Below are 12,688 nucleotides of genomic sequence, written 5' to 3'. Positions count from 1 at the left end.
TTATGTGGTCCAAGGTCAACAAGGTCAAATAGGGGTCAAAAACTAGTATTTTTGCAATAACTTGAGAACCAAGTGACCATCAAGGTTGGGAGTTACGCTAGTGTGTGTAATACAATAGTCGACCTGCATTTGGTGACTTTTGACCTCAGGTTGACCTCCAGTGACCTGCATTAGCTTCTTTCAAGTTGATTCTTTGAAGTTTCGTGTGCATATTCCAATCAAAATTGACCATAAGTGGACTTCTCTGCAACCTTCATGTGCGAAGTTATTAGAGATTTGGTTTGGTTTTGTAATACTTGGTGTGTGGATTCATAGCATTGAGTACAAGAACCCTTCTGTTTTTGATAGAGGTGTGTATAACCATGTACAGTAGACTGACCTGTGTTAGCATGCCATAGTGTTATTGTAACAGCGACTTCTGGTTATATATACTAACAAGCAGGAGTCTGGTGCATTGAAGTCATCGAAACCTCAATGCATTTTGCATTCGGGTTGCAAGTTGGCGTTCTATTAGGGTTGTACAGCGCTATTGAATACTTCGTAGATTTTAGCGCTTTATAAGTTCATTTTAATATTATTTTTATCATTATGATGAATACTCTCAACACAGAAATAGTTATTCCATGAACTATGACATATCATGGCAAACAGTTTGTCTGATGTCATCTTTTAATGGAAAGTAAATCGCATAGCAACCACAACTATTATGTTCTGATTACACTAGGCTTTGTGCTGATACTGAATGCCTTTAAAGTATGTACATTTTCCGTTGCGATTATTTTATCGTGAAAAGCGTTTCCTGAAACTAATTTAGCAATGCCACATTAAAGCAAGTACAACTCTTTCCCAGACCATTCTTTGAAGTGTTTGCTTGAGTCTTTACACATTTAACATAAACATCAAAACTGGAAGACATTTTGACCAGGAAGTTTGAACTGATAGAATGTCATGGCAAGGGAATAATGTACATGATTGTCAACTCTGCATTTAGAGCAAGACCAAGATTGAAGTTGAAAACTTTTGACATCAAACGCTACTAAAATCAATATTGCGTTCCATAATTCATATTTGCTCTAAGTCTATGATGCATTGCGTTAGACAAAACTAAACTATGGAGAAAGATTCACTAAAATCGAGCTTTGCATTTGTTCTCTTCGTTTTAACATATTTGACAAGACATATTTTGACAAGAAAAACGTCTTTTTCAGGTATGAAACGTCACGTTAACACCTCAGCCAATAATATAGGGTGGGTGAACTCGAAATGAGAATGTTGCATGTGGTATCATGATTCCGTCAGTCGATTTAACATCACCAGTTTAATAGTTCCATAATTCCTCACGGTCGCCACCTATTGGAGCCCACTTAGATAGGGGGGGGGGGGGCTGTAACGACTTAACCCAAAAATATTACCATATTGAAATACGCTCGGCGCGCGTACAACTTGTTCATGTGAATATCATGTTCACATGCATCGGTTATTACATCGCATGCCAATTACATACAATCATTTGCCGTGTTCTTACCCTTCCATATTGGTATTCATTTTTGGGCAAGTCGTTACAATAATAATGAAAAATAATGATATAAGTTTAGACATTAAAAGACACATTGCAATTTATTTTTCTTTCAGTAGCCTGGTGCATATTGCCCGAATTATCATAAAAATATTTGGTTAGGGTGCTGTAAATATAAGTATTGATCATTACATCACAGTTTGCATGTACGGTGGCATTCGTGAATGGAAATCACGTAATACACATTGTTAGTGATATATCGTTGAGAAGGGGGAACTATAGAGAAAAAGACAGACAAAGTCTCGGTTATTTCGACCTGCGTTTTCTATGTTTGGAAAAGATTATTCATGACGAATTTAATTGGTCCTGCTTAGCGAAATCAATATAGCAGCTGACATGTCAATTGTGAAAGTTGTGCACTGATTTGTTTCGCGAATCTAAAATAGGACCTCTGTTATCAGTGCCGTCTTCTATTGAATACCTGCGACAAGCGTTAGAGCTACTGCTGGACTATAATCCTCGTGCCACAAGATAACAAAACAACGTCAATATCATAAATTGCCCCAGGGTATTAATAGATATTTAATTAACACGCATATGTTGCATCAACAGTGGCTCCTTATGTTGAACCATTACTACCTGTATTGCATGACATGTTGCATTAAAGCTTGCACTCTTACTTTGTGTCTATATGCTGCACATATTACTTGATGCACGTAACTCTGAACATGACGTTAGCGTTGCGACCAAGCAAGTAACACATATATAGCGAACGCATACGAATTTGAAGATCTCGTGATTCTCGTCAGATGTGATTTGCTAGAACCTACACAACATAAGTCATTATTAATACAACACACTGTTGTATCTTATATGAATGCTCTCTCTGTAAGACAGTGCCCCCACCCTCCCTATCTTCCACCCCTTGCTTAAGCCACACTAGCAAAACAAAATATAGACTTATGCTACACTGTTAATCAGTTAGTGGACTGTGTTCGTTGTTATTTTTCGTTGAACTAAAACGAATAGGCCATACTGTTAAATCAGTAGTTTAAATGGACACTTTATTTTCTTCTACTGACGAGACGACTGCAACCAAATTGAGGCTTAAACAAACAACATACTAAACACACTGAAGACATTGGGCATTGTTATGTTACTGACGAAGAATGAGGATCGGAATTGTTCAAATAAAGACAAGACACTTATATAGTCTTACAGAAATGTATTTGATGTAACCGCGCGGAAGGCATGGTTGCAAGAGGCAGGAGTTCGCATGTAGGCCTAACATGCTGTATATATCTGTTATGTGGTACAGTAATATGGTATTCATGAGCTAAACAAGTAGTTTAGTTGGACATCATATCATAACATTACAGCCATTAATAATACATTTTTAAGTGACATTTTCTATCAACTTGACAACTTGAATGTATGATTCATAGTAAGGTTGTTTCACATACTAAAGGTAATTTAGAATACCTTTACTTATTCTCTTTAAGTCCATGGTGTTTAAATTATGTACCATTCTGATTTCCAATGAACAAAAAAGATCAATAACTACCATGTTTGTACTATCCGACAATCTACAAAATAACCCGGTCATTTATATTATATTATATTAATGTTGATTCCAGCGAACTATTATTGAAAACTTTTACAAAAGAGCGCCATCATAGGCAGCAGTTTTTAGCCAAGACAGTTGGGTGGCGATTTTGAGTTAGTAATCATGATCTCGTAACATGCATTACATTTGCTCTCAATGCAAGCTTGTTCTAATAAATGACTCACTAGAATTCCCTGTCTGGTTAAGATAGTTACATGAACCTTTATGGCAGGGCCAGATGTGAATGAAGTATTCTATAAAGTAAGGAGTGCTGATGTGGGTCATTGAAGTCAACAACCTTGGTGTCTTTGGGTCCTCCTCGGACACACATGAGACACCAAATGGTGCATTCTGAGGCACATTAAGGTTATTAGTTATAAGTTTCTATATGCAGCTTTCATCGTCCCCCTTCCCCCCTAACCCCGCTAACCTCCCTTTATGCACGCTAATGCACCTTGTAACACTTCCAGATTTACATAGCTGGATACATATCTAACTAAAAGCAACGTAAATCAATGGAACCTTCGAAAAGTAGGAGCTATATAAAGGGACATTAGTCGTTGTATGTGTGCTCCTACTGAAAAGCCTTAGCCAGGCCTTCAGTCGGACATGGTAGTTGCGAAATTGTTTTTCTCGACTGGGAAGTTGGAAGTCGTTTTCCCGATTGGTAGTCCGACGACGGTCCTACAGGTCGCACGACAAAATTTACGCAACTAATCACGGAACTTATTTGCATGAGATTGTGACCTTAAAAGTATCATTAGTAAATAGAAATCTACCTAAGAGTGGAACGGACATCATATTACCAAATTTCAATTTTCTAAATATTACCGCCAAGAACAGATGTACTAACACTGCAAAACGGCACAAAATCTATAAAAAAAAACTGTCGTTTGCGAACCAGTACTTGGAATCATGTGTGTAAATGGCAATTTTAATGCTTTGCCGGTATAGAAATTTATTTTCATTTTTGTAACGTTTTTACAAAAATAGTGTGCAAACGGTCTTTTTCAGATGCAATGTGAATAAGCTCATAATGTGGATGTTCTTTGAACGCTTCCGTAGAACACTACTTCATGTTCCGAGCAAGCTTCCATATTGCTTATATATTTTCGGAAATTGATTATGGCGACTGAGCTATAGGCCAGTATTCATAAATGCACAGTGTTGACAAGAAGTTTTTTCTTTGGACGTATTGGTATTTCATTGATTTATCTAAAGAATGTTGCGACGGACGGGGTGTTTTTGGTGACACAATGTAAGTATTTGTCGTAAAATGATTCACTGTTTATCGATATTTTGTTGCATTTGCAATAACAATGCGACCTATATTAAAATAAGGAAACTTTAAAACTGTTAGATACTGTTATAACAAGAACCCATTCATTATAGAATCGTGCATTATTATGCAGTGTGTCTACTCTACCATTTCGGAATAGGCCAGTAATTTGAATCATGTATCTGTCAATTCGCAATGATCGTGAGAACCCAGGTGTGTACATTGAACAGCGAAAGATAAGTTGATAACTGAAAACCAAATGATTCCGCCCTTAGTGAGCACACTTTTTTTTTGTCCGACACTACCTCTAAGACCCCGCCTGTTTATAATTAAAATGAACGGCCAGTTTAGCAAAGTGAACGTCAACTAACAGCATTGAAGATATTTGACCTCATAAACAATTAATATCATGACAAGAACTTACATTGAAATTCCTGTTAAGGATTAACGTCTTCACTTGCTTTACACTTTGCGTAGCTATTAGAAAAAGGTTTACCGTCAGAAAAAGAAGTCTTGCAAAGATTGCTTTATCCAACACAAAGGACACTTATAAGTTCAATTTGATCATCGCAGTGCACCCGTTCACTTACTCATCTTTCCTTTGTTTCAGTTTTATCCTTTCTGGATGTTGAAGTAAAACTGAAGGTTGGAGTGCATCCTCCGGATTAAACGATAGGGGAATGACATCAAACACTTTAATACAACTTTAAAAAATATCATAAATGTCGCTGGTTTGAGAAATCAATATTTACATTCATTATCTTTGTGTTACAGCCACATTTATATTATGAAGTAAACCATTAATCACTCTTAAATGAGTAGTGAATTGAATATCACAAAGAAGACTCAGCAAGATTGGTGGAGATCAAATAAGTGACTATTGTATCCTTTGGTTGCCGATCTTCCATTTACCTTGTAAAAGAAATGGAAATGAATGTAGCTTTCAAACTTAGTGTCATCATTGCTTTATTTGTCATTAATTCATCTCAAGAGGAGATGAAATATGGTGAGTTTAAAGAAGTGGATGTATATACTGCTACCAGCTTCCCTTTTGGCAGTATTGTAGGCTTGTACTGTGTACAGGGGACAAACAAAGGGATTGAAGTCTTTAACAATAATAGCACTGCTATAAAAATAGTGAAAAATTCAACATTACAACAGGACTTCTCAAACACGTATCAGTTTGAAGTGATTAATGCAACGACTGCTTTGTTTAAGATCAAGAATTTAACGACTCAGATAAATGGCAGCAAGTACACATGTCAGAATCCAAAGCAGCTAATCGCCAGGATAGTGGGTTTTAATCCGATTAATGATGTTAATCCTCTGTGTTCGTCATCATATCCATCTCGATTCATATTTGAGGATTCGGTAGGAAATGACATCGAGATGAATTGTACTTCAGAGGAAGGAGACCCACCAGTGATGATGTCAACTTATATCAGAGATGGAAATGAAATCGTCACTAACATCTCAACCAGGACAGAATCCTCTCACCCGGACCCCTCTAAGACTCTATCATTATCATCGGACTTGAACTCATCATTAAACAATAGTGCCTTTATCTGCAATGTCTCTCAACAATTACCAGCGCCTTATCAGAGTTATCAAGGATCTTGCTCATTCGGACCTATTCTGTTTCTCCCTTTGTTCTCTGTCACAGCGAATCCATCAAATATCAAGTTTAGTGATATTAGGAATTCAGAATTACGTTGTACCAGTAATGTTAGTGAAGTTAACCTATCCTGGACTAAAATCCCAACTGACTGGAAATATGATATTAAGGAAAACGATGCATCCATTGAACTCAATGTATCGGATACCGGAAGAAGCGTCTACTCAGGGGATATACAATGTACTGGTTACTATGGAGATAGAAATATCACATCGACGATCCACATCAGTGCAACCAATAACCAAGGTCGAGTAATAGCTGTGTTATTACTTGTCATGATTATCTGCTTCTGTTTCATATGTCTCATTGTAATTATAGTATATAAATATCGCTCAAATGTTTCCGCCGGAGAGAACTCTAGTACAAGTAATGCCAATGATAGAAATACATCCATTAATGATGACATTGTCCCACCGATTGAATCTCAGATTGATAATAGTAATGCATTAAATCTACCCACAGATAACTATACGAATATCAATTCATCTTTATTTACTTATGACAGTGGTGGTTATCTGTCTCCCTGCAAACCTTTACAAGAAGATGAACAATATGATATTGTTAATTGATTATTCTTTTTTGTTAGAAACTTATCTTCATATACGTTTCGGTTATTGATTCGTTACTTTTTTATAATTATGATGTATACCGTATTTAGTACTTTATTTTCAAATTTATGTAATGACAGACGTCATTCTTTTGTATTATGTAGCATGATACACATTAGTGGAATTAGTCTGAATACATCCGTCCCTCCAGTGCGATATTTGTATTCTGCAGCTGAACAGACGTCTTACTGTAATAGACTGTTTGCATAAGATCCAGAGACTTAACACTGACCTAAACGCAAATACTGGGAGATGGGCGCACAAGACGACAACAAATTAATTTCCCTTTCGTTGGTCTCGTTTGTTGAAACTATGCAATTGCAAACCACCACGCAATGTCGACTGCCAGAAAGAATGATACATTAGGAGCATTAAATAATGAATCGAGATTGTTAAAGTTGTATTTAATACAACTTTCTGGCATTATTGCACGCATGGTGGTACGTAAAGGTAAATCATGTAATATAAATTACAACTCATGTAATGTTGATACATGTGGTATATATATATATAATTATATATATATATATATATATATTTGTAACTTACAATACATTGGAGAGTCAAAAAACACTCTTAGAATGAGAATGACACAACATAGATCGGCGATCAAAACAAAAAAGATCTACCAACCTGTTGCAAATCACTTCAATCTCCAAAATCATTCAATTGAGAATTTGCGTGTTATTGCCATTGACCAGAACGATTCTTGGACAGATAAATCTAGGAAAGCGAAAGAAAATTTCTGGGAACTAAACCTAAAGACCACGGCACCATTCGGTTTAAACATCAGAAACGATTTGCCGTCCCAGATAAACCAAAACAATTCCTTTACAATTACGACGGAATCGGATTAAAATAATCCGACGCGGATTAAAATAATCCGAATTTCTAAAACTTCTGCTCAATTCAGCAGAAATCAGTAAGTCGCTTTGCCCTTACAACCTTGCCGACATCTCCTCTATAAAACAGTTTCAATTCCTGCTACTCCTTGTCACTTTCGGTGATCATGCACTGAAGAAGAGCTAGTTTTGCTCGAAAGCTCTGCAAAAACCAAACATTGGCTGTTTTACTTCCAATCACTTACCTAATTTAATTATTGTATCTCACTCGAGATCCAGCCTTTCTCTAAATGCAGCATAGTTGTTTAACAGTTTTTCCGTTATTCCTATATATATATATATATATATATATATATATATATATATATATATATATATATATATATATATATATATATATATATATATATATATATATATATATATATAAATATATATATATATTTATATATATATATATATATATATATATATATATATATATATATATATATATATATAAATATATATATATATATATATATATATATATAAGCGTTGAACACCTACTCTGTTTATACTGTGAAAGCATGTCGTTTGTTATAAAGTCCAACGGTTCACAATCGAATCGAAAGAAAATCTAGATCATAATAGCATTTTTATGACATAAAATATATTCAGTATACTTTAATACAAGGCGTTTGAAAAGAGTATTTCGATATAACACATATAATTAGTATGTCCAATGTTTTTTTATATGTACCTACCATAGAACATCCGTTAGGACTTTCTTTACAATTCATTGCATAATCTGAATGTACGTTTAAGAAGAAAAAAATAAGTAGATGCACAATATAATGTCACGTGAACATCTAAGTCTTCATTCTCTAACATCTTCTTGTTATGATATGCCAATAATGAAGTCATCTCTGAATGAGGTCAGTAACATAAGATCTTTACGATAAAGATGATGATATCGGTATTCACCTAAACACGATCAAGACAGAAAGCAAACGTGCGTATGATGATCAACTTTACAAAGTATTAATAATATTTACAGTGAAAATGAAAGCTTAAAATACAAATAAATGAAAGCACAAAATACTAATTAATCTTCTTCAGTTTACGTTATAGAGGATTATTTGATCCGTAACACCACTACTAGTTTAAGAAACACAAAGAACCATTAAAACTTTATTTTAAATCGATATTTCTTATTGCAATACTGTGAATTGTGGCCTTTGTCACTTAGATGTTGTCACGTGATAACGTGATCATTAAATCTGCATACGGGTATTTCATCCTTTTAAAGAAAAACGATAAAGGAATCATAACCCCACAAACACACACATCAATAAGGAAGCGAAAATATTTCTCGTCACGTGTCCAAGACGTCAGTTCCAGCACTTGAAAACCTAAAGGTCATGCCGTTGTGGTGTTGATTCATCTACTCCTAGGGGAAATCCTTTCAACATTCCTAAGTACACAATGAATATTTATGTAAATCACTCTAGGCCTTTGCACTCATTAATGGGTTTATAACAATAATACTCACATTTGTTTCTACCCAATGTCCCTTCATCGGGAGGGGGTGTTCACTTTCAGTTTTTGTTGTACACCATTTCACTTTTAACAATTGATACAAACAGGGAAATTCATATACAGATGCACGTGAACAGTAGTTGCAAAGCTGTTATAGTGTAATTTATAGCTAATACAAGGAAGTGTTTTTGACACAGTAACTGTAGTGTTAACTGGAAAAGGTTGTATGCTAATGAAAGAGATATTTCAGTGAAACAATGATCATCATATAGCAATAGAGTAATATATTATTCTGCTAAGGCTTCCTTCACGAGAGCATTTTGATAATGCTACAGTGATTCTGAACTGTCTTAAACTGTTAATTGTTAAACAACAACTTCATGAAACAACCATTGACTGAAATCAATACAAATTGTAATGTGTTTACAGTTTTTAAGAATTTTAATCAAAAGGCTATAGTTTGAATATAGCAATAACGTTACTGTACCTATTAAAACTCAGTGTGTAAAGTAAGGTGTGACAATGTCACGGCGTCTTCTGTAATTTATAGTTACAATCATACTTACTTCTGTAAGTTGGTTCTGTCTACGCCTGGAGAAATAGTGGGTAATGAATTCCATTTTATCCCTGAATTCATTATCAGAAGTAAGTCGTATGCCTCCTACAACCAAAGTTTCAACACGTATACAATTGAGCGCATCTTCTAAATTGAAAATAAGACTTTTTTGCGTTAGGTTAAGTTAATTCTGTGTTTAACGTTCCACATCATGTTTATTTTGTTGCTATGGTCAGACTGCAGGGTTTGGTCAAAAGATCCTTTTATTTTATGTTGTTTCTTCTTTCTGATATTTGCTTTGTAATGTGGCTTTTTTACTTCATAGGAGCATAAAATATTACACGAAACAGAAAGTGCGAGTCGGTTTTCTCTTGAATGTTATCTATACAGCATGTAAATGGTTGCATTAAAACGGTTTAAACGGTCTTAGGCCGAACAACTACATGTAACTACAGTAGTTCATAAGTGAAGATTTAATCTCCCACGCGTTGCATGATTTGAATTTACGTCTAAGAAAAATAATAAGTATAGTTAAAATGTAATGTCACGTGAACATCAATCTCTTCTTTTTTTAGTACCTCCCTGTTCTGCCGATAACGAAAAGTGTGCTTTGGCTGTTGAGGATGTCCCTGCATGATGAATAATTTCAATACAGTCATACATGATGCATTTGTGTACCTCAGTGTTTTTAAAGATGATTCCTTTTTAACTTAATTCGGGACATCACCTACCAGATGTAGGCCTACCATCCCACCAAGATATCTGTAGAAGTTATCGTTGATCCGCATAAGGGCTCACTATAGATTACTGTCACTTGTTAGGGAAAGCCTTTGTTGCAAATGTACCACTGGAAGGAATATATTTATACAAACATAGATGATTGAGATAACATGATTTTCTTACATAGATCTTGATGTTCTGCCTATCTTCAACTCGTAACAAAGAACACTTTTGATGAATCCCATTGTACACGGTTCCCCGGGTGGGGGGGGGGGGGGCTGAGGCATCTAAGCAAATATATCTCAGCTTCTCAAAAACGTCGAATTAAATTTCAAACTCACTATGTTCAATAGAGATATTAACCTTCATGCTACATAATGTAATTACACAAATTTAGTTACTGTTGTCCAAGAGTTATATATTCTGACTCAAAGTGACAAAAGTAAAATGCGTCATATTCCCCTTTTGCTGGGAACAATGACGGAGTAATAATTGTGACAAACAGTTTAAAGCATAGTTTGAGGTAGACATATAAAAAGTTTGGTGGTAACCTTAAGCAACAAAATCATATAAAGCAAAACATGTTTTTAATAATTTTTAAATGCTTTTAAAAGTTTGCTATTTCACATAAAAGATACAGTAGGATACAGTAGAAGGACACAGTGGAGGCTAAACCACGTCACTCACCAAAATTAAAAAATGTCACCGATGAAACACACCAAATTTTCTTTAAAAGTCTTTTATTTTACATCCGGAAGGGTAACATTGTTAACACTTGAAATTCTGGGCGATGGTGAACAAAATGACAATCTAACTGTTATATGTCAAAACTGTCAAATTGCTTAACAAAATACTACCAATAATATCCTAAACATATTGATGCAAAGAATGGACAAGAAAATCTAGCAATATTTTGCAACTGTATCTGTATGAAATATTAGCGTCATTCAAGTGAGCATCATTTCTTCCTCCACGACTGCGTCATTTTGCCCCATTAAGGATATCTGGCTTTAATTTGTATCATATTACGTTAGGCTAATGAAGAATTAATCCTTAACACTCTTCGACTTGTGGTCAATAGAAAATGATGGCGCAACTAATTTTTTTTAATATCATGTAAGAGCCTTACGGTGCCTCGTATTGCCCCCTACATCAGTAACCCGGGTTACACTACATCCCTTCAACAATCCAGATAATAGAATGGAGAGGGCGAGGAAGTTCTGGTTTCTGTAATAATAGAGTTTACTATTTTATTTATCGATTAAAGGTTTTTTTCAGTATGTGTGTATAAGTATGTTCAAACGACATCTATCTTGCATAGCTGGTACCAGGGTAAAGTTAGAATTTTGCTTTCAAATGTCCCTTGTTTTAAAAGAGACGTGGAACGCAGGTAGCGACCAAGGAGAGTGAGGTGTATACCCATCCAACTCACCCTCCAGCCCCACCCATAGGTTTAAAGTAGTACCGGTATGTATGTAGACCTATAAAACCTACTCATAGCCAATGTATTCCTTATATTATTGTTTAAGTGGGAGGTAGAACCATCTCCGTCTACATGGGAATACGTTTCAACGGCCTCATGCTCACACCCCTCCTTTTCAGTTTCTCTGATAAAGTCATTATACTTTATCACTCTTCGAACTCCTACGAACCGTGTAAAATAATATTCGTTTAATGCAATGGTAAATAGGCAAAAAAATGATCAGAATCCGAGACCTTCGTCTAACAATGACAATGCTGGAAAGAAATCGCATTATAATTGACCATCTGTCCTAAATTATTATTAGCGAAATATGCAAAATATCAACAACAGAAAATGATATTAATGCAAAAAAACAAAACAAAACATATTAATGCAGTAAGATATAATAAAAATGACCACGCGTACCTTGTAATATTTTCATTTCACATTCATTTCCCGTATTCTTTGAATGGCAAAACATAAAGAGAAGTCGCTGTGATTCCCACAGAGAGAGAAGTCCATAAGCCGATTCAGACTTGTTTTTGGCTCCATACAACAATATTTGCAACAAGAGATTGACAATTCAGAAATGGAATCCCTAGAAATATTGCAAAGCACGTAAGAATATCAGCATTGTAGTGACAATCGAGATTCGAAAAGGTCCAACCTGCGTTTTATAGAGTTTTAGAGTAAACTTATCATCGCACGCAATTAAAAGTGCAGATGTTTGCATCTTAATTTTGATATCGACTAGCGTCTGGTGATGCTAATATGCTAAAATGTTATGATGCTAAGAAGTTATGTCGCAAGGGGAGGGGTGACCATGTACGTGTCATAACTAATGTGTGAAAATGACTCGGTCACCATTTGCGGTTTATCATTCACTGTATGTGCCTTTAGACT

At 35.2% G+C, this 12,688-nt stretch overlaps 1 protein-coding gene and 1 long non-coding RNA gene across 4 annotated transcripts in view; one reads left to right on the top strand and one right to left on the bottom strand.

The window, feature by feature from the left end:
- LOC139975557 (uncharacterized) overlaps window positions 1-12,688 on the bottom strand; it is a 466,508-nt gene that overhangs the window by 160,627 nt on the left and 293,193 nt on the right. The gene's annotated exons all lie outside the window — the stretch shown is intronic.
- The window catches only part of LOC139975537 (uncharacterized), a 93,158-nt gene continuing 84,770 nt past the window's right edge, over window positions 4,301-12,688 (top strand). Inside the window, exons 1-2 of the mRNA XM_071983539.1 lie at window positions 4,301-4,380; window positions 5,012-6,322. Of these exons, the coding sequence (XP_071839640.1) occupies window positions 5,326-6,322 (997 nt within the window). The 5' untranslated portion in view covers window positions 4,301-4,380; window positions 5,012-5,325. The remainder of the gene's footprint in view (window positions 4,381-5,011; window positions 6,323-12,688) is intronic.

This window comes from Apostichopus japonicus, chromosome 11, assembly GCF_037975245.1.
Source record: "Apostichopus japonicus isolate 1M-3 chromosome 11, ASM3797524v1, whole genome shotgun sequence".
Lineage (NCBI taxonomy): Eukaryota > Metazoa > Echinodermata > Holothuroidea > Aspidochirotida > Stichopodidae > Apostichopus > Apostichopus japonicus.
Note: the sequence above shows the minus strand (reverse complement) of the source record. Positions and strands in the feature narration are given on the sequence as shown.